This window comes from Eptatretus burgeri, chromosome 13, assembly GCF_056783735.1.
Source record: "Eptatretus burgeri isolate ZD-2024b chromosome 13, Ebu_testis_v1, whole genome shotgun sequence".
Classification (NCBI taxonomy): Eukaryota; Metazoa; Chordata; class Myxini; order Myxiniformes; family Myxinidae; genus Eptatretus; species Eptatretus burgeri.
The window spans coordinates 37,593,576-37,612,751 of record NC_140973.1 but is presented as its reverse complement, the minus strand read 5'-3'; the positions used below and the strand labels follow the sequence as shown (position 1 = coordinate 37,612,751).

The window sequence follows — 19,176 nt, the reverse complement described above, 5'->3', positions numbered from 1 at the left end:
TTTTTTTTCACGACCGAGTATTATTTAGATAATTTATGCTTTTCGCTGAAAATTGGAAATAATTTGCGACAACCGAGCTAACGTTTAACCGATATACACCTTTAGGGACATGGCCGCTGTGTGTGATGCGGGAACGGCCGTTTGATATCATAACCCTGAACAATGATGTGACTATATAGAAGTTGGGCGAAATATAGCATTAAGAACAAAGTAGAGAATTTTGAGTAATTTGGCTGTTCGGTTTAACGGGCATATCGCGAATCGTGATGGTGAGTACTCAATGAGCGTACGTGTGTGGAGGTGAATCCATGAGTGGGTCTTCCCATCTCGATACAACGTGCTTCACGTCACAACATTCTGTGGAAATTAATATCTTAAGCCATTTATTTATTCACTATATATTCAAATATAACAAGATTATTTACCTCTTGCCTCCAACCTCACCCTCCTTCCAAACCTTCCCCCTACCCCTCCAACCTCTCCCCAAACTCTCCAACTCGCTGCTCAACCCATCTCTCCAACGCCCCACCTCTCCATTCTCTTCCCCCCTCTCTCCCCCCCTCTCCAACCCCTACCACCCCAGCTCTCCACTCTCCAACCCCCAACACCCCCCTCTCCAACCCCCAACACCCCCCTCTCCAACCCCCAACACCCCCTCTCCAACCCCCATCACCCCCTCTCTCCAACCCTAACCATCCCAGCTCTCCACTCTTCAACCCCCATCACCACCCCTCTCCACTCTCCAACCCCCACTACACCACCTCTCCACACTCCAACCCCACCTCTCCACTCTCCACTCTCAAACCCCACCTATCCATTCTCCAACCCTCACTACACCACCTCTCCAAACTCCAATCCCACCTCTCCACTCTCTAACCCCCACTACACCACCTCTCCACTCTCCAACCCCCACTACACCACCTCTCCACACTCCAACCCCCACGACACCACCTCTCCACACTCCAACCCCCACTACACCACCTCTCCACACTCCAACCCCCACTACCTCACCTCTCCACTCTCCAACCCCCACTATACCACCTCTCCACTCTCCAACCCCCACTACCTCACCTCTCCACACTCCAACCCCCACTACGCCACCTCTCCACACTCCAACCCCCACTACACCACCCCCGCACACTCCAACCCCCACTACCCCACCCCTTCACACTCCAGCCCCCACTACCTCGCCTCTCCACACTCCAACCCCCACTACACCACCTCTCCACACTCCAACCCCCACGACACCACCTCTCCACACTCCAACCCCCACTACACCACCTCTCCACACTCCAACCCCCACTACCTCACCTCTCCACTCTCCAACCCCCACTATACCACCTCTCCACTCTCCAACCCCCACTACCTCACCTCTCCACACTCCAACCCCCACTACACCACCTCTCCACACTCCAACCCCCACTACACCACCTCTCCACACTCCAACCCCCACTACACCACCTCTCCACACTCCAACCCCCACTACACCCCCTCCTCACACTCCAACCCCCACTACCTCACCTCTCCACACTCCAACCCCCACTACACCACCTCTCCACACTCCAACCCCCACTACACCACCTCTCCACTCTCCAACCCCCACTACACCACCTCTCCACTCTCCAACCCCCACTACACCACCTCTCCACTCTCCAACCTCCACTACACCACCTCTCCACACTCCAACCCCCACTACCTCACCTCTCCACTCTCCAACCCCCACTACACCACCTCTCCACTCTCCAACCCCCACTACCTCACCTCTCCACACTCCAACCCCCACTACACCACCTCTCCACACTCCAACCCCCACTACACCACCTCTCCACACTCCAACCCCCACTACACCACCTCTCCACACTCCAACCCCCACTACACCACCTCTCCACACTCCAACCCCCACTACACCACCTCTCCACACTCCAACCCCCACTACACCACCTCTCCACACTCCAACCCCCACTACACCACCTCTCCACACTCCAACCCCCACTACACCACCTCTCCACACTCCAACCCCCACTACACCACCTCTCCACACTCCAACCCCCACTACCTCACCTCTCCACTCTCCAACCCCCACTACACCACCTCTCCACTCTCCAACCTCCACTACACCACCTCTCCACACTCCAACCCCCACTACCTCACCTCTCCACTCTCCAACCCCCACTACACCACCTCTCCACTCTCCAACCCCACTACCTCACCTCTCCACACTCCAACCCCCACTACACCACCTCTCCACACTCCAACCCCCACTACACCACCTCTCCACACTCCAACCCCCACTACACCACCTCTCCACACTCCAACCCCCACTACACCACCTCTCCACACTCCAACCCCACTACACCACCTCTCCACACTCCAACCCCCACTACACCACCTCTCCACACTCCAACCCCCACTACACCACCTCTCCACACTCCAACCCCCACTACCTCACCTCTCCACTCTCCAACCCCCACTACACCACCTCTCCACTCTCCAACCCCCACTACCTCACCTCTCCACACTCCAACCCCCACTACACCACCTCTCCACACTCCAACCCCCACTACACCACCTCTCCACACTCCAACCCCCACTACACCACCTCTCCACACTCCAACCCCCACTACACCACCTCTCCACACTCCAACCCCCACTACACCACCTCTCCACTCTCCAACCCCCACTACACCACCTCTCCACTCTCCAACCCCCACTACACCACCTCTCCACACTCCAACCCCCACTACCTCACCTCTCCACTCTCCAACCCCCACTACACCACCTCTCCACTCTCCAACCCCCACTACCTCACCTCTCCACACTCCAACCCCCACTACACCACCTCTCCACACTCCAACCCCCACTACACCACCTCTCCACTCTCCAACCCCCTACCTCACCTCTCCACACTCCAACCCCACTACACCACCTCTCCACACTCCAACCCCCACTGCACCACCTCTCCACACTCCAACCCCCACTACACCACCTCTCCACACTCCAACCCCCACTACACCACCTCTCCACACTCCAACCCCCACTACCTCACCTCTCCACTCTCCAACCCCCACTACACCACCTCTCCACACTCCAACCCCCACTACCTCACCTCTCCACACTCCAACCCCCACTACACCACCTCTCCACACCCAACCCCCACTGCACCACCTCTCCACACTCCAACCCCCACTACACCACCTCTCCACACTCCAACCCCCACTACACCACCTCTCCACACTCCAACCCCCACTACCTCACCTCTCCACTCTCCAACCCCCACTACACCACCTCTCCACACTCCAACCCCCACTACCTCACCTCTCCACACTCCAACCCCCACTACACCACCTCTCCATTCTCTCCCCCCTTTCTCCAACCTCTTTCTCTTGCGTTTGTCACCCGATGATCAAATCTTCACCCCACCCCACGCAGGCCCGTCGCTAGTGGGGGGGGGGGCATTTGGGTGCAATGCCCCCCCCATGGCGCATCTGGTGCCCCCCCCCACTTGTACGCCACCCATTTATGCCCTGTGGAACCCTGTGAACAACTTAGTGTTTAAGGATGAGCGCCCACTGTGACCTTGCTGTTTAAGAGTTCACCTGTGTGAACTAAAACCCTTATTCCAGATGTTCAGTGTGGTGAATAATGAGGCCTTCTTGGATAAACTGTTCTTTAATAATTTCCTTATTTGAATAAGAGTCAAGAGATAAGTGTGCGCTTCCCAGCGCATCTCCAAAAGCAATTGGCAGGACAATACAGTCCAAGACCACAAGATAAAAGATAATAACACAAGCACCAACACCAGCAGCCAAGACCTCGTGTCGAATGTCGATGTTGTGGGTGGATATATATGTATATATGTATATGTATATGTATATATATATATATATATATATATATGTATATGTATATATATATATATATATATATATATATATATATATATATATATATATATATATATATATATATATATATATATATATTGTGGATCATTTAGTTTTAAGGAATGGCCAATCGGCGTCTTCGATATGGAGGCCCTATTGAGCAGGTTACCTGATTGGTTGTAAGTTAGGTATAAATGTAATATAGTCATAATATGATAATATGATTAAGGAAAAGACATAAATTTACATATTTAAAGATGAAGTGCACGTGCACCACGTGACCTTCACAACCCGTCAACCCTCCATCTTACAAAAGTAATTTTATAATAAAAATTAAAAATGTGCGTGTTTGCAATCGTACTTACATTTGAAATGATGCAGATAAACCTGTTTTTGATGCATGGATCATTTTATAAATAAAACCTTCAACCGTGAAATCTCGCGAGTCGCGAGATTAGTGACGCGTTCGCGAGATTAGTGACGCGAGTCGCGAGGGTCGAATCACCGAGAGCGCGAGCTAGCAGCAGGAGAAAAAGACGTGGATGATGGATAAACGAAAATGGCTCAGAAAAGGAAAAAATGCAAGCGACGAAAATGAAGAAGATGATGAAAGACATGTTGTGGGAGGAGTTGGAGGAGGAGGAGGAAAAGACGATCATGTCGATGAAATACCGACAGAAGTTGGCCAACCTGGCCAAGCCAGCAACGTCAGCCCTGCGGCTGGAGCCTCAGCGCAGACATCCGAGTTGCCACGCTCGGCGGTGGCCTCGGGGTCTGGTGAGACTGTCAAGCCGCTTCCCGATGATCTTGGAAGTGAGAGACCGAATCGAGTTGTTCTACAGCGGTACCCTGGGCATCTGTTGCAGAACAAGAGTCGCTCGTTTGTGTCCTCGTGGTACCAGACTAATGAATGGCTGGAATACAGTGTGCAGACAGATGCAGCATTCTGCTATCCATGTAGGAAGTTTAACACCGCACATGGCCCAGTGGACTCTATTTTCACAGTGCGAGGCTACCGGAATTGGAAACATGCTGTTGAGAAAGACAGGGGGTTTCACAAACACGCAACTTCAAAGGAACATTTAACTTGTGTTTTGAGGTGGAAGGAGAATGAGAGGCATCGATTGTGGTAAGGAGATTTCCACACTCCTCAATGCTGACCAGCTAAATAGAAACCGGTACTATGTGTCTGCTCTTATAGATGTTGTGGGATTTCTCGCCGAAAATCAGATACCTTTTAGAGGGAGCCTTGATAATTTTGAGGATATGTCAGACGGGCACAGTGGGCTCTTCCTCTCGCTTTTAAACGACACACTCAAAAAAGACACCGAGCTAGCCGAAATAATAAAGCATATCCCACGAAACGCAAGCTGTACTCGTCCGAAAATGCAAAATGAACTGATCTGCACATTGAGTAATGTGACTGATGCCATCGTGGAAGAAGTAGGCACATCGTGGTTTACCATCAAGGTGGATGGGACGAGGGACCCCACTAAATGTGACAACATATCAATCATCTACTCACAATAGCTACAGCCGACGCTGGAGATGCAAAAACATTGACAGACCTAATAATTTCAGAGCTGACAAAAACAGGACTTGACACTTCAAAAATATTAAGTCAGGTGTACGACGGGGCTTCGGTAATGGCTGGGAAGCACGGTGGGGTGCAAAAGGTGTTACAAGAGATATTCGAAAGAGAAATCCCCTTTGTGCACTGCTTAAATCACCAACTCCATCTGGTAGTTATCCACGCACTGGCAGCAGAGAAAGCTGTCACTGATTTCCTCGAGGTTTGTTGTTGTCTGTACAAATTCTTCAGAAAGCCCACTGTTGCTGCACAGTATAAAGGTGAGCGGTTAAAACGACTTCTTGATCTCAGGTGGATGGGACATTTAGCCACCGTGTCTGTGATCATAGGATCTTTTAAGGATATCACATCCTTACTGTCGGAGATTGATGCAGAGCGCGCCTACGGTGCAGAGATGAGGATGGAGGCTATTGGGCTTTTGTAGGAAGTCTCTGGGCCTGCCGTCATGTTCACTGCTATCTTTGTACAAAAACTGCTGATGTTGTTCGATGGCCCTAACAGACTCTTGCAGGCAGAGGACATGGACTTGCTAACGGGGTTGGAACTGGTGGCGAGTGCTACAGAGTGCGTGAAGAAACTCCGCTCTGAGGATGAGTTCACTGATCTGTGGAACAAGGCCAACGATGCTCGCACTTCTACACCTGCACCACCAAAACGGAGACGCACAATGCATAAGAACTTGGAACAGTTTGTAGTTTTGGAGACTACAGGACAAAACAATGACAAGACGGAACTGCAGAGGGTTTTTACAGCGCAATTGACACTGTGCTTGGAGAGATCGCTCAGCGCTTCAGTGAGCGCAACACACAACTCGCCCGTTCACTCGCTGCCTTGAATCCTGAAAATGGCACGTTTTTGGATCCCCACTTGCTTCAGCACATCATGACATGAACAAAGTCAACCATCAGTGAAACAGAGTGTGTGGTTGCAAAGCAGTTTATTCGCACACAGACAGAAAAGCAGCCAAACGAGAGATGGACAACACAAAAACTCCTCTCAACATACCACAAAACGCCGGAAGCCATGCCAAGTGTAGTGACTGCTATGAGACCTGGACTAACATTTGGTGCGTCCACTGCCATGTGTGAAAACTCATTCTCAACATTGAGGAATGTCTTCACTGACCATCGACGGTCCATGCGCCATGCACGCAAGGAACAACTCGTACAGCTGGCCTTCGAGAGAGACCTCACACGTAAATGCCTGAATGAATGGAAGGGGAAGGTCCTCAGAAGATTCCACACCGAGACACGTCGCCTGCAGCTCTTCTGACAGCGAGTCCAGTGGTATAAAAACTATACGAGGGGTTCAGATTGTGTGTGTGACTGCTGGTGATGCGTGTGTGGTTGTGGTTGCAGTGTGGTTGTGGTCAGCACCCGCCGTGGTCGGCTGCTTTGTACTTCTGATGTTTAAGTTAAATGTTGTGTTTGGTGCTTTGCATATCCCATATCTAGTGCTTTGTGCATAACCTTACCTCTGTGTAATTGACTGCTTTAAATGCGGACCTTGTGGTATCTTCAGGCTGGTCGTATTTGCTGTTGATAGTTTAACGTGATGATCGCAGGTCATAGCCTACTGTATCTTATTTCAAAGTGCACTGATTCTGGTGCCAACCTCCCCCGTTTAGTCATTGTATCTCTGGTATATTAATTTTTCTAATGCCAATTCTTGACAACACCTTGTATAAGTGCACCTGAATTGGTGCCAATTGTCTAATCATTGAATATCTGCATTGTGAATGTGCCAGTTTGTTGCGGCTCTCCTGCATTCCAATAATTTTAGGCCAAAAACATCGGAACATATTAAATCTAGCTGAGATCAATTTGGTTCGTATGCGACGGCAACCTCAGTATAGATGTGTCAATGCTGCATGAATACAATAGTATATCGGGTTATCAAAAATATGAAATATAATAATTGTGCCCCCCCATCCAGTTCATATGCCCCCCTTAATACTGAGCCCTGGCTACGGGCCTGACCCCACATCTCGTATGCACCACATATGTCTCGGTGTGAACTCCAAGCTCCTCTTCCCACCTCCCCATTGTAAGAACTTTGTCTCTCTATTGTCTCCACAGCTTTATTTCTTGGGGGTGCAGAGGGATAAAATGAGAAAATAAAAATTGGGAAAATCCAAAAAAGAAAGGAGGCTTGGGTGATGTGAAAGGCCTGGGAAGGGAAGGAAAGAGAGAAGGGAAAGGAAGTTGGAAGAGGTAGCATAAAGGTAGGTGGGTAGTGGAGGGGGTAAAAAGAAAAGGTAGCCTATTATAGAGCTGGATTTGGAGGAGGGTGTGTTTGGTTTTGTTTGGTGTGCACAGGGAGTGGGGAAAGGGGTGGTGGGGAATCAAAAGCAATGTTTATTGACATAATAAATACCGTGTAATATTCCTGATTATCAATACCTTGAATACCGTGGATGTTTTCATTTGCGTGCAGGATCTTCAGGAACACAAAGACATGTCTGTAGCTCTGCCCCAGAAGCGTTACTACCGGCAGCGAGCACACTGCAACCCAATGGCAGATCATCATTTAAATTAGTAAGGTGTTTGACCTGTGACCTTCCCCAAAAATGATAAGGTGTTTGACCTGTGACCCTTGCTCAGAAATGACAAGGTGTTTGACCTGTGACCCTTGCTCAAAAATTGAGGTGTTTGACATGTGACCCTTGCTCAAAAATTGAGGTGTTTGACATGTGACCCTTCCCCAAAAATTGAGGTGTTTGACCTGTGACCCTTCCCCAAAAATTGAGGTGTTTGACCTGTGACCCTTCCCCAAAAATTGAGGTGTTTGACCTGTGACCCTTCCCCAAAAATTGAGGTGTTTGACCTGTGACCCTTCCCCAAAAATGATAAGGTGTTTGACCTGTGACCCTTCCCCCAAAACGAATGACTTCAATACAGTGTTTGGAATGATGTCATTTTGCATCACTGTCTCATTCATATTTACCCAATCCGAAATTTCAGATGTCCTAAAGTAAGAATGAGATGATAGTTTGTCTGAACGATTGACTTTCTTCAGTCCTGTAAGACCCGAGGATATGGATTGGGCGAAGCTCTATCCTGATTTCTTCCCCCCACGTGATAAGTTCTCTCAAGGGAACGGCACTGCAGCAAGCAGTGACTCCACCACCAATGAGCAGGGACAGGCTCAAGTGGAGTTTGCTGATATTGGCTGTGGATATGGGGGATTGCTCGGTAAGGACAATTTCTCTGTGCTTTTACTTAATAGATTGACTATGGTCCTTCACAAAGCCAATAAAATAAGAGGGATTTAAACATGTATGTGTAATCTAGACTAATAAAAGTGTGTGTGTGTGTGTGTGTGTGTGTGTGTGTGTGTGTGTGTGTGTGTGTGTGTGTGTGTGTGTGTGTGTGTGTGTGTGTGTGTGTGTGTGTGTGTGTGTGTCTCCAAAACGGTCCCACAAAGTTGAAAATGGGACTGTGCCATATTAATTGCCGAGGATCTGTGCAGTGCATGGTCAATTTTTTTGATTTTGATAAAAAACATTCATTTTTCACGTCTATCGATAAATGACCAAAGTAAGCTGAACTAGAACGGGCACTCAGTAGAGCGCATACCTTCGCCAACGCTACATTTTGCCCCCCCCCCCCCAGAAACTGTTGATTGTGAGGGTATTTAATCCCATACCACATCTGCCATCTCATGTGTGTTATGATGGCTTAAAAACATTAAATTTCCTGCTGTTTGACATTGATTCACATACATTGTACAATTTCTGTATGAACTCCCTGACCTTTTTGGGTGTCGGTGTCAAGTCAATCTGATGACAACTGGTCACATTATAAGAAATAAGTTCAGTGACACACACACCCCCCCAACCCCGCCCCCCCCAATGCTTTAAACTCACCAATAAAGTCACTATCAAATATTACACATCACAGGATAGGGAATTGAATTCTAAACATTTTGAATCTACTTATATGCAAATTGTATAAGAATTTACCGCGTTATGATAATGAAGGTCGTTGACCCCCCTGACCTTTGACCCAAACCTCTAAAAAAGGTAATGACGTCATTGTGTCATATCGTAATTCACAACATTTTGGCATTGGTTGCATGCAAATTGGATAAAAAATCGACCGCACTATGGCAAAATGACGATTTTGACCTTTTCATGACCTTGACCTTGACCTTTGTACTCTTAATTTTGTAATTGGTATTAGAGTGTGGGGAACAGAACAGTCAACATTTTGGTGTTGGTTTCATGCAAATCGGATAAGAATTGACCGTGTTATGACTAAAACCGCACATTTTGCAATGTCGTGACCCCCCCTGACCTTTGACTCCCAACCGCTAATGAGGGTTATTAAGTCATTGTGTCATGTCACATATCACAAGATGGGGCATTGAATTCTGAACATTTTGGCATTAGTTGCATGCAAATTGGATACAAATTGACCACGCAATGGTAAAAAGATTATTTTGATCTTTTCATGACCTTGACCTTTTACCCGATCGCTCCCAAAATGTAATCAAATGGTCCTCGGATAATAACCAATCATCCCACCAAATTTGCTGCGATTCAGTTCAATACTTTTGGAGTTATGCGAATAACAAACAAACAAACACACATTCACAAATAAATACAAAAATAAACAATCTTGCCAAAAGGTGACCACGTGTGACTTCTTTAAGGTCACACTGAGGTGAACAGAGCTGCTATCCACCAGGAGCGACTCCTTGAGGAATATCTGCCTACGAGAGATTCCGATGAGAATCGTTCTACAGAGTAACCATGAAAAATATGCTTTTGCCTCATAACGTCACCAAATGACATCATAATGTCTCAAGCTTTCTCAAGCTTGACATACCTAGAAAGCACTCATTGAGGTGTTCAATTTGAGGTACTACACGATATGGTTCCTAAAACTTGAAAATTTGACCTTGGGGTCAAATATGTTTGACCTGAGGGGCTAACTATGAAGGTCAAGGCCAATCGCCACCAAAAATTAATCAGCTGAGCGCCAGACCATGAACTATATTTCCATGAAGTTTGAAGTAGATCCGATCAAAATAAGGGTTTCGTCGACTCCCCTGATTTGCGACAAGTGACCTTGACCTTTGACCTTGACCTTCAAAATTTTATGCGCTGAAAGGGACCTCTATAGGCCTCTGATATGCGAAGTTAAAAAAATTTCCAATGATAACTGTGCTCTGCAGAGTGATTTATACGTGATTACAGACCAAAAACAAAAACAAAAAAACAAAAAAAAAACATATGAAGGTCAAGGCCAATCGCCACCAAAAATTAATCAGCTGAGCGCCAGACCATGAACTATATTCCCATGAAGTTTGAAGACGATCCGATCAAAATTACTCAAAAAATAAGGGTTTCGTTGACTCCCCTGATTTGCGACAAAGTGACCTTGATCTTTGACCTTCAAAATTTTGTGCACTGAAAGGGACCTCTATAGGCCTCTGATATGCGAAGTTACAAAAATTTCCAATGATAACTGTGCTCTGCAGAATTTTTTATAAGTGATTACAGACAAACATACAAAAAAAAACATACAAGCTGACTAACATATCTTGCAAAAACTTCGTTTTGGCAAGATAATAAATACACAGCGATCAAAACATAACCTTCGCAACAATGTTTGCGAAGGTAATTATGCTTCTTGTCAATTATGCTTCTTGTCGCTTGACAACAAGTCTCTGCTGATTGGCTGTGCAAGGCGAGATGCACTCTCATTGGCCCATGGCAAGTGACATCAATACACCTTTACAGTGTTGTACCTGTTTCCTTGCTCTCCAAGTTTCAAAAATACACACACTTTTTTGACGGGACTTGTTAACTCCACGCTTCCAAAAGAGAAGGCCCGAGCTTTGGCGACTCCCTCTTGCAAAGTTCCACCCATGGAGGATGAGAGAGGCCGAGTTTTGTGGGATCGAGGACCACTCCGAATACAAGGACTTTGGGAGTGAGAACCGAGCAGAGGATGGCAGCTTTGGTGAGGCCGAGGGTCGCACATGTGGCACCTGGAGTCACGCTGATAGACATGCTGTTTGGGATATGTTCTGGCCTTGCCGATTGTTGAGTTTTGCTGACCCCATCATGCTGAGAAATGAAGACTCGAGCTTTGGCGGCTCCCTTTTTGCCAAGTTCCACCGGTATGGGACCGACTTCTGTGGGATCGAGAACCGCACCAAATAAGACTTCATTGGGAGCGAGAACCAAGCTGAGGCAGACGGCAGCCTTGGTGAGGCCGAGGGCAGCCTTGGTGAGGCCTTACCGAGCAATCCCCCACCCTGAGTTGCACCGATCGATGTACATTTGGGATGCAGCCTGACAGCCTAGCTTTGCCTTGCGGCTTGTTGGGTTTTGCCAACTCTATCCCATCAAGGAAAGATGAGACCGAGACCGGGCATACTCTGGAGGCCACGAGTGGTCACGCAGCTCTACATCGTCGCTATTTCTGGGACGAAGGGGGGAAATGGAGCACGGAGAAAGACTGCTTTGTCCATGAGTCCTGGTTCCTTGCAGGAGTGAAGATGAATGCTTCAGGACTAGGGAAGGCTCTGTTCAGTCTTAGCAACTCACAAGTGGAGATGACAACTGGTGACGGCAGCGCGTATACATGCACACATGCATGAATCGTAATTATACATACACATGCACACTTGTGATTGTACATGGACAAGAATCGTGATTACAGTACACGTACACACACACACACACACACACACACACACACACACACACACACACACACACACACACACACACACACACACACACACACACACTTTGAGACCTGTCAGGTTTCCTTTCCATCTCCTGAAACCCAACTATGTGTGGAGATAGCAGTCAACAGCAGCAACCTACACACATATATGTACACACACACACACACACACACACACACACACACACACACACACACACACACACACACACACACACACACACACACACACACACACACACACACACACACACACACACACACCACAAAGGTGGATCCTTTGACACCTGGGAGGGTTCTGTTCTACCTTTTGAAACCTGCATGTGGAGATAATGACCAACCACACACACACACACGCATTCCAAAATGTAGTTCATGAACGCCGTCCTGGCAAAGATATCGGCTCACCAGTATTGGGGGTGATCTAGTGTCATGGGAGAGGTACAATTGTTGGCTGCTCTAAATTATTAAACAGAAGGGCCACTCCATGGGGTTGGGGGGGGAGGGGGAACCCACCGCAAAGGTTGATGCCTCAGCCCAGGAATGCCAGCAATATTGTTACGAATCTGGAAGCCATTTGCACACAAACAGACAGCAGTCCTGAAGCTTAGTTATTTCAATAAGTATGTGTATAGTTAGATTCCTCCCTATGTCTAAAGGGAATTACATGTGTGCGCTGCGGGTTTCTTTTATAGTCAGGTTTTTTACATCTTTAAATCTCCCCCCCAACAAATCAATCCTCCACCTCTCCGCACCACCGACTCCATTGCCCACGTGTTTTTGGCTGAAGGCGTGGGCGGAGCCTCCATCGCCTCAGATCAAGGCTCCACTCCAAAGAAGGGCATGGAGCGTTTCCTCCAGCCAATGGGAAGCCAGAAACTACTACAGAGCCTCTTTGGGGTGGGGAGGGGACCACCGAGACGCCCCGACACGCCCCGTCCAATGAGGAGGCGAGATACCTCAGGACGGACCCCTCCCACCTCACGTGAAGAATGAATAATAGTGGGGCGATCCGGCTGGCAGGAAGGAACAAGCCTCATCACCTTGTTTGCCCTCGTTTTGCCTGCTGGGATCCGTCTCACTTTGCCTGCTGGCGTTCTCGTCTTGCCCGCAAGTGCTCGTCTCGTCTGGTCCGTTATCGTGCTGGCTGGCGTCCGCTGCGTCATTCCCGGTCCCTGGTGTTCGGTGCGGCGACGAAGGTGTGGGTTCGAATCCCACCCCCCCCCCCCCGAACCAGCTCATCTCGACCAGACCGCACGAGGTGGAAAGGTGCCCGACCGAACTCTTACCCTCAGCTCGCCTTCCCTCCTGAGCTGAAGGGTCAAATAAAGGCCAACCGGCCCCATTTCTTTTGGGTGTTTGTGTGTGGCTGTGGCACCCGTCCTGTAAGTAGAGACTGTTAAGTGCCTGTGTTCATTGTAAATTGCATTTCTTTTATTCAGATAACTCTGCTCTGTGTGTCCCTCCCTATTGCAAATAAACCCCTGTTAAATGCACCAGTTCGTTGCCTGTCATTTCTACCATTGACCAAGCACGGTGCGGGCTTGAGAAATAGTGAGGCCGTTAGGGCCGTAGGTTGTCATTGGGACCGGCGCGGTTCTGGTAACTCCCGCTCGGTTACGCTGGACCCGAGTCGGTACATGCGACTCGGTTCGGACAGAGTCGGCCGAGGGTGTGACTTCCCCGGTAGCGAGACGGCGTGAGTACTTAGGTAAATTGGAATAGACAAGTGGACCCAACCTCACGCCATCAAAATATTGGTGACCACGGTCCTTTAAGTGACCCGTCGACTCCGGAGTTATCTGGGGTGACGACCTTTTAATTTCGGGTGTTCGGTGGGAGACGGCCCAATTGCTCCGTCTAGCGGTCGTTCCTCTCCACCGAACCCGGCACCACAACAATATCACAGATACCCCCTTGAGGTTCTGTGGGCAAAGTCTTCAAAAGTAGTTCAACATGTTTGGAGGATGTCGGGGAAAGCTTTGCATCATTCAAAAGTTTAAGTTTGATTGATCGGCATGGTGAGACTTCTCTGTCAAGAAGTCTGAAAAGTAAGCATGACTCAATGGAATGATCATAAGGTGTAATTAAGCCTGGTTTATAAACTGGACCAGTTTTGATGTTTGCATGGAAAGCAAGCGTTCTTACAAGAATGAATGATTCGATGAAAAGTTCAGGTTTATTCGTCCCCACTCCCCTCATTTTCATTTCCCTTATTCTGCCCCTTTGTACAGTGGAACTTTCCCCATTGTTTCCCAACACACTTATGCTGGGGATGGAGATCCGTTTGAAAGTGTCCGATTATGTGGAAGACCGCATCAAAGCACTTCGTGCAGCGCATCACCCTCAATACAATAACATTGCCTGTCTCCGCTCCAATGCAATGAAACACTTACCAAACTACTTCCGTAAGGCACAGGTAAGGATGGCATGTTCGACACTGAACGGTCTTTGCTTAAGAGGATGTGTGACCTGCGTGTGTGATTTGCATCTGATTTTACTGCACCCCTACATGGCTGGGTTACCTCCCAAATTTGGTCTCTTTCCTGGTTTGGTCCCCTTTTCGAACGGAAATTTTGATCCCTAGGATCTGAAGTTGGCTCATGCTGGAGTCAAATCTCAACACTGTTTGAAACCTTATTGATGAAAAATTCCTCTGAGGATTTTTTTGTGGTCTCAATATACTTTCATGATGCAACCAAAACGTTAATTAACCTCCGCCATCGAAGATCGGAGGTTACTGTTTTCACCCCTTTCTGTTTGTTACTTACGAAATCTAAAGATTTCGTAAGTATATTGATGACTTACGTTTCTGTTTGTTTGTTTGTTTGTTTGTTTGTTTGTTTGTTTGTTTGTAGGCACGATAACTCGAGAACGGAAGAAGCGACCAATGTCAAATTACACCACGTGAGTCAGGAGGGTGATGGCTAGTGCTGATTAGATTTTGGTCGAAATCGGTCCAAGGTCAAGGTCACAGTGAGGTCAAATATTCGATTTTTGATGGTTTGGTACAGATAACTCGAGAACGGAAGAAGCTACCAATGTCAAATTACACCACGTGATTCAGGAGGGTGATGGCTAGTGCTGACTATATTTTGGTCAAAATCGGTCAAAGGTCAAGGTCACAGTGAGGTCATAACATCCAAAAAATTATAACTCGAGAACGGAAGAAGCTACCAATGTCAAATTACACCACGTGATTCAGGAGGGTGGTGGCTAGCGCTGATTAGATTTTGGTCAAAATCGGTCAAAGGTCAAGGTCACAGGGAGGTCAAACATCCAAAACATTCGATTTTTGATGGTTTGTTACAGAAACAACGTAGAAACTTCTGGTTTGCGTCGCTACCTTCTCTCAAGACAGCTTTTATTAGACAAGGTCAGAGGTCAAGTTGACGATTTAGTAAGTACCAGTCTATGACTGCTTTTTTGTTTGTTTGTTTGTTTGTTTGTTTGGAGGCACGATAACTCGAGAACGGAAGAAGCTACCAATATCAAATTAGACCACGTGATTCAGGAGGGTGATGGCTTGTGCTGATTAGATTTTGGTCAAAATCGGTCAAGGGTCAAGGTCACAGTGAGGTCAAACATCCAAAACATTCGATTTTTGATGGTTTGTTACAGAAACAACGTAGAAACTTCTGGTTTGCGTCGCTACCTTCTCTCGAGACAGCTTTTATTAGACAAGGTCAGAGGTCAAGTTGACGATTTAGTAAGTACCAGTCTATGACTGCTTTTTTGTTTGTTTGTTTGTTTGTTTGTTTGGAGGCACGATAACTCGAGAACGGAAGAAGCTACCAATATCAAATTAGACCACGTGATTCAGGAGGGTGATGGCTTGTGCTGATTAGATTTTGGTCAAAATCGGTCAAAGGTCAAGGTCACAGTGAGGTCAAATATTCGATTTTTGATGGTTTGGTACAGATAACTCGAGAACGGAAGAAGCTACCAATGTCAAATTACACCACATGATTCAGGAGGGTGATGGCTAGTGCTGATTAGATTTTGGTCAAAATCGCTCAAAGGTCAAGGTCACAGTGAGGTCAAACATAATTCCGTAAATTCACGTGGAGAAATGGAGTATTTTTGCTTCGCTCGACGTTACGAGTTCATTTTAACTTCGATTTTAATTTTGTCTTCGGTTTTTGCGATCGCTTAGGACGCTTAAAACTCGGTTGTAGAAATTCTGGTAAAAATCGGATGTTTTGGATACGTTTTAAGATTGTATAAAAAATATTTCACTCGACGCGTCACGAGTGGTCCCATGATGCAGTGCGCTCGAGCAGACGCATCATTGAGTTATGTTAAGGTATAATTGCGTGGAGAAATGTAGATTTTTGCTTCGGTCGACGTTACGATTTTTGATGGTTTGATACAGAATCATCGTAGAAACTTCTGGTTTGCATCGCTACCTTCTCGAGAGAAAGCTTTTATTAGACAAGGTCAGAGGTCAAGTTGACGATTTCGTAAGTACCAGTCTATGATTGCTTGTTTGTTTGTTTGTTTGTAGGCACGATAACTCGAGAACGGAAGAAGCTACCAATGTCAAATTACACCAAGTGATTCAGGAGGGTGATGGCTCGTGCTGATTAGATTTGTCAAAATCGGTCAAAGGTCAAGGTCACAGTGAGGTCAAACATTTGATTTTTGATGGTTTGGTACAGAATCATCGTAGAAACTTCTGGTTTGCGTCGCTACCTTCTCGAGAGACAGCTTTTATTCGACAAGGTCAGAGGTCAAGTTGACGATTTCGTAAGTACCAGTCGATGACTGCTTGTTACTTACGAAATCTAAAGATTTTTCAAGTATGTTGATGCCTTCCGTTTGATGTTTGTTTGTTTGTTTGTTTGTAGGCACGATAAATCGAGAACGGAAGAAGCTACCAATGTCAGATTACACCACGTGATTCAGGAGGGTGATGGCTAGTGCTGATTAGATTTTGGTCAAAATCGGTCAAAGGTCAAGGTCACGGTGAGGTCAAATATTCGATTTTTGATGGTTTGGTACAGATCACTCGAGAAAGGAAGAAGCTACCAATGTCAAATTACACCACGTGATTCAGGAGGCTGATGGCCAGTGCGGATTAGATTTTGGTCAAAATCGGTCAAAGGTCAAGGTGACGGTGAGGTCAAACATCCAAAAAATGATAACTCGAGAACGGAAGAAGCTTCCAATGTCAAATTACACCACGTGATTCAGGAGGGTGATGGCGAGCGCTGATAAGATTTTGGTCAAAATCGATCAAAGGTCAAAGTCACAGTGAGGTTAAACATCCAAAACATTCGATTTTTGATGGTTTGGTACAGAATCATCGTAGAAACTTCTGGTTTGTGTCGCTACCTTCTCAAGAGACAGCTTTTATTCGACAAGGCCAGAGGTCAAGTTGACGATTTCGTAAGTACCAGTCTATGACTGCTTGTTTGTTTGTAGGCACGATAACTCGAGAACGGAAGAAGCTACCAATGTCAAATTACACCAGGGGATTCACGAGGGTGATGGCTAGTGCTGATTAGATTTTGGTCAAAATCGGTCAAGGGTCAAGGTCACAGTGAGGTCAAACATAATTCCGTAAATTCACGTGGAGAAATGGAGTATTTTTGCTTCGCTCGACATTATGAGTTCATTTTAATTTTGTCTTCGGTTTTTGCAATCGCTTGGGACGCTTAAAACTCGGTTGTAGAAATTCTGGTAAAAAATCAGATGTTTTGGAGACGTTTTAAGATTGTATAAAAAATATTTCATTCGACGTGTCACGGGTTGTCCCATGATGCAGTGCGCTCGAGCAGACGCGTCGTTGAGTTACGTTAAGGTATAATTGCGTGGAGAAATGGAGATTTTTGCTTCGGTCGACGTTACGATTTTTGATGGTTTGATACAGAATCATCGTAGAAACTTCTGGTTTGCGTCGCTACCTTCTCTAGAGACAGCTTTTATTAGACAAGGTCAGAGGTCAAGTTGACGATTTCGTAAGTACCAGTCTATGACTGCTTGTTTGTTTGTTACTTACGAAATCTAAAGATTTCGTAAGTATATTGATCACTTCCGTTTCTGTTTGTTTGTTTGTGTGTTTGTTTGTAGGCACGATAACTCGAGAACGGCAGAAGCTACCAATGTCAAATTGCACCACGTGATTCAGGAGGGTGATGGCTAGCGCTGATTAGATTTTGGTCAAAATCGGTCAAAGGTCAAGGTCACAGTGAGGTCAAACTTAATTCCGTAAATTAATGTGGAGAAATGGAGTATTTTTGCTTCGCTCGACGTTACGAGTTCGTTTTAACTTCGATTTTAATTTTGTCTTCGGTTTTTGCGATCGCTTAGGACACTTAAAACTCGGTTGTCGAAATTCTGGTAAAAAATCCTATGTTTTGGAGACGTTTTAAGATTGTATAAAAAAATATTTCACTCGACGCGTCACGGGTCGTCACGTGATGCGGTGCGCTCGAGCAGACGCGTCGTTGAGTCACGTTAAGGTTTTCCATGTGCGCGCTGACGGTGTTTTCAATAAAGATGATGTTTAAAATCATTTTTTATCCCAATAAAGGTTATCGTCGCATGCCTGACTCGCTAAGCCGTCGGATTATGTAAAGATTGTTGGTGGATGGCCGAATATTATGGTTTTGTGACTTTGATAAAATAATATAAAACAATTGCATGGAGAAATGGAGATTTTTGCTTCGGTCGACGTTACGATTTTTGATGGTTTGGTACAGAATCATTGTAGAAACTTCTGGTTTGCGTCGCTACTTTCTCTCGAGACAGCTTTTATAAGACAAGGTCAGAGGTCAAGTTGACGATTTCGTAAGTACCAGTCCATGACTGCTTGTTTGTGAACAGTATTACGGAAAAACTCCGACGGATTTCGACGAAACTTGGTGGGGGGATTAGGTATGGTCCAAGGATTATGCCATTAGATTTTGGACTTGGTCCAAAATCCAATATGGCCGCTGTGGTGGCCATTTCGAAAAAATATTTGAATTTTTTTTTTTTTGCATTTCTG

At 46.5% G+C, this 19,176-nt stretch overlaps 1 protein-coding gene across 10 annotated transcripts in view; it reads left to right on the top strand.

The window, feature by feature from the left end:
* METTL1 (methyltransferase 1, tRNA methylguanosine) overlaps positions 1-19,176 on the top strand; it is a 50,370-nt gene that overhangs the window by 19,449 nt on the left and 11,745 nt on the right. The window contains exons 1-4 of one of the 10 annotated variants that reach the window (XM_085852045.1): positions 81-269; positions 7,912-8,012; positions 8,494-8,669; positions 14,417-14,601. In XM_085852045.1, coding sequence (XP_085708171.1) covers positions 267-269; positions 7,912-8,012; positions 8,494-8,669; positions 14,417-14,601 — 465 coding nt within the window. In that variant the 5' untranslated portion in view covers positions 81-266. Of the gene's footprint in view, positions 1-80; positions 270-4,855; positions 5,014-5,052; positions 6,762-7,911; positions 8,018-8,493; positions 8,670-14,416; positions 14,602-19,176 lie in introns of those variants that run through there. The other 9 variants (XM_085852050.1, XM_085852043.1, XM_085852047.1 and 6 more) reach the window with 9 other exon arrangements.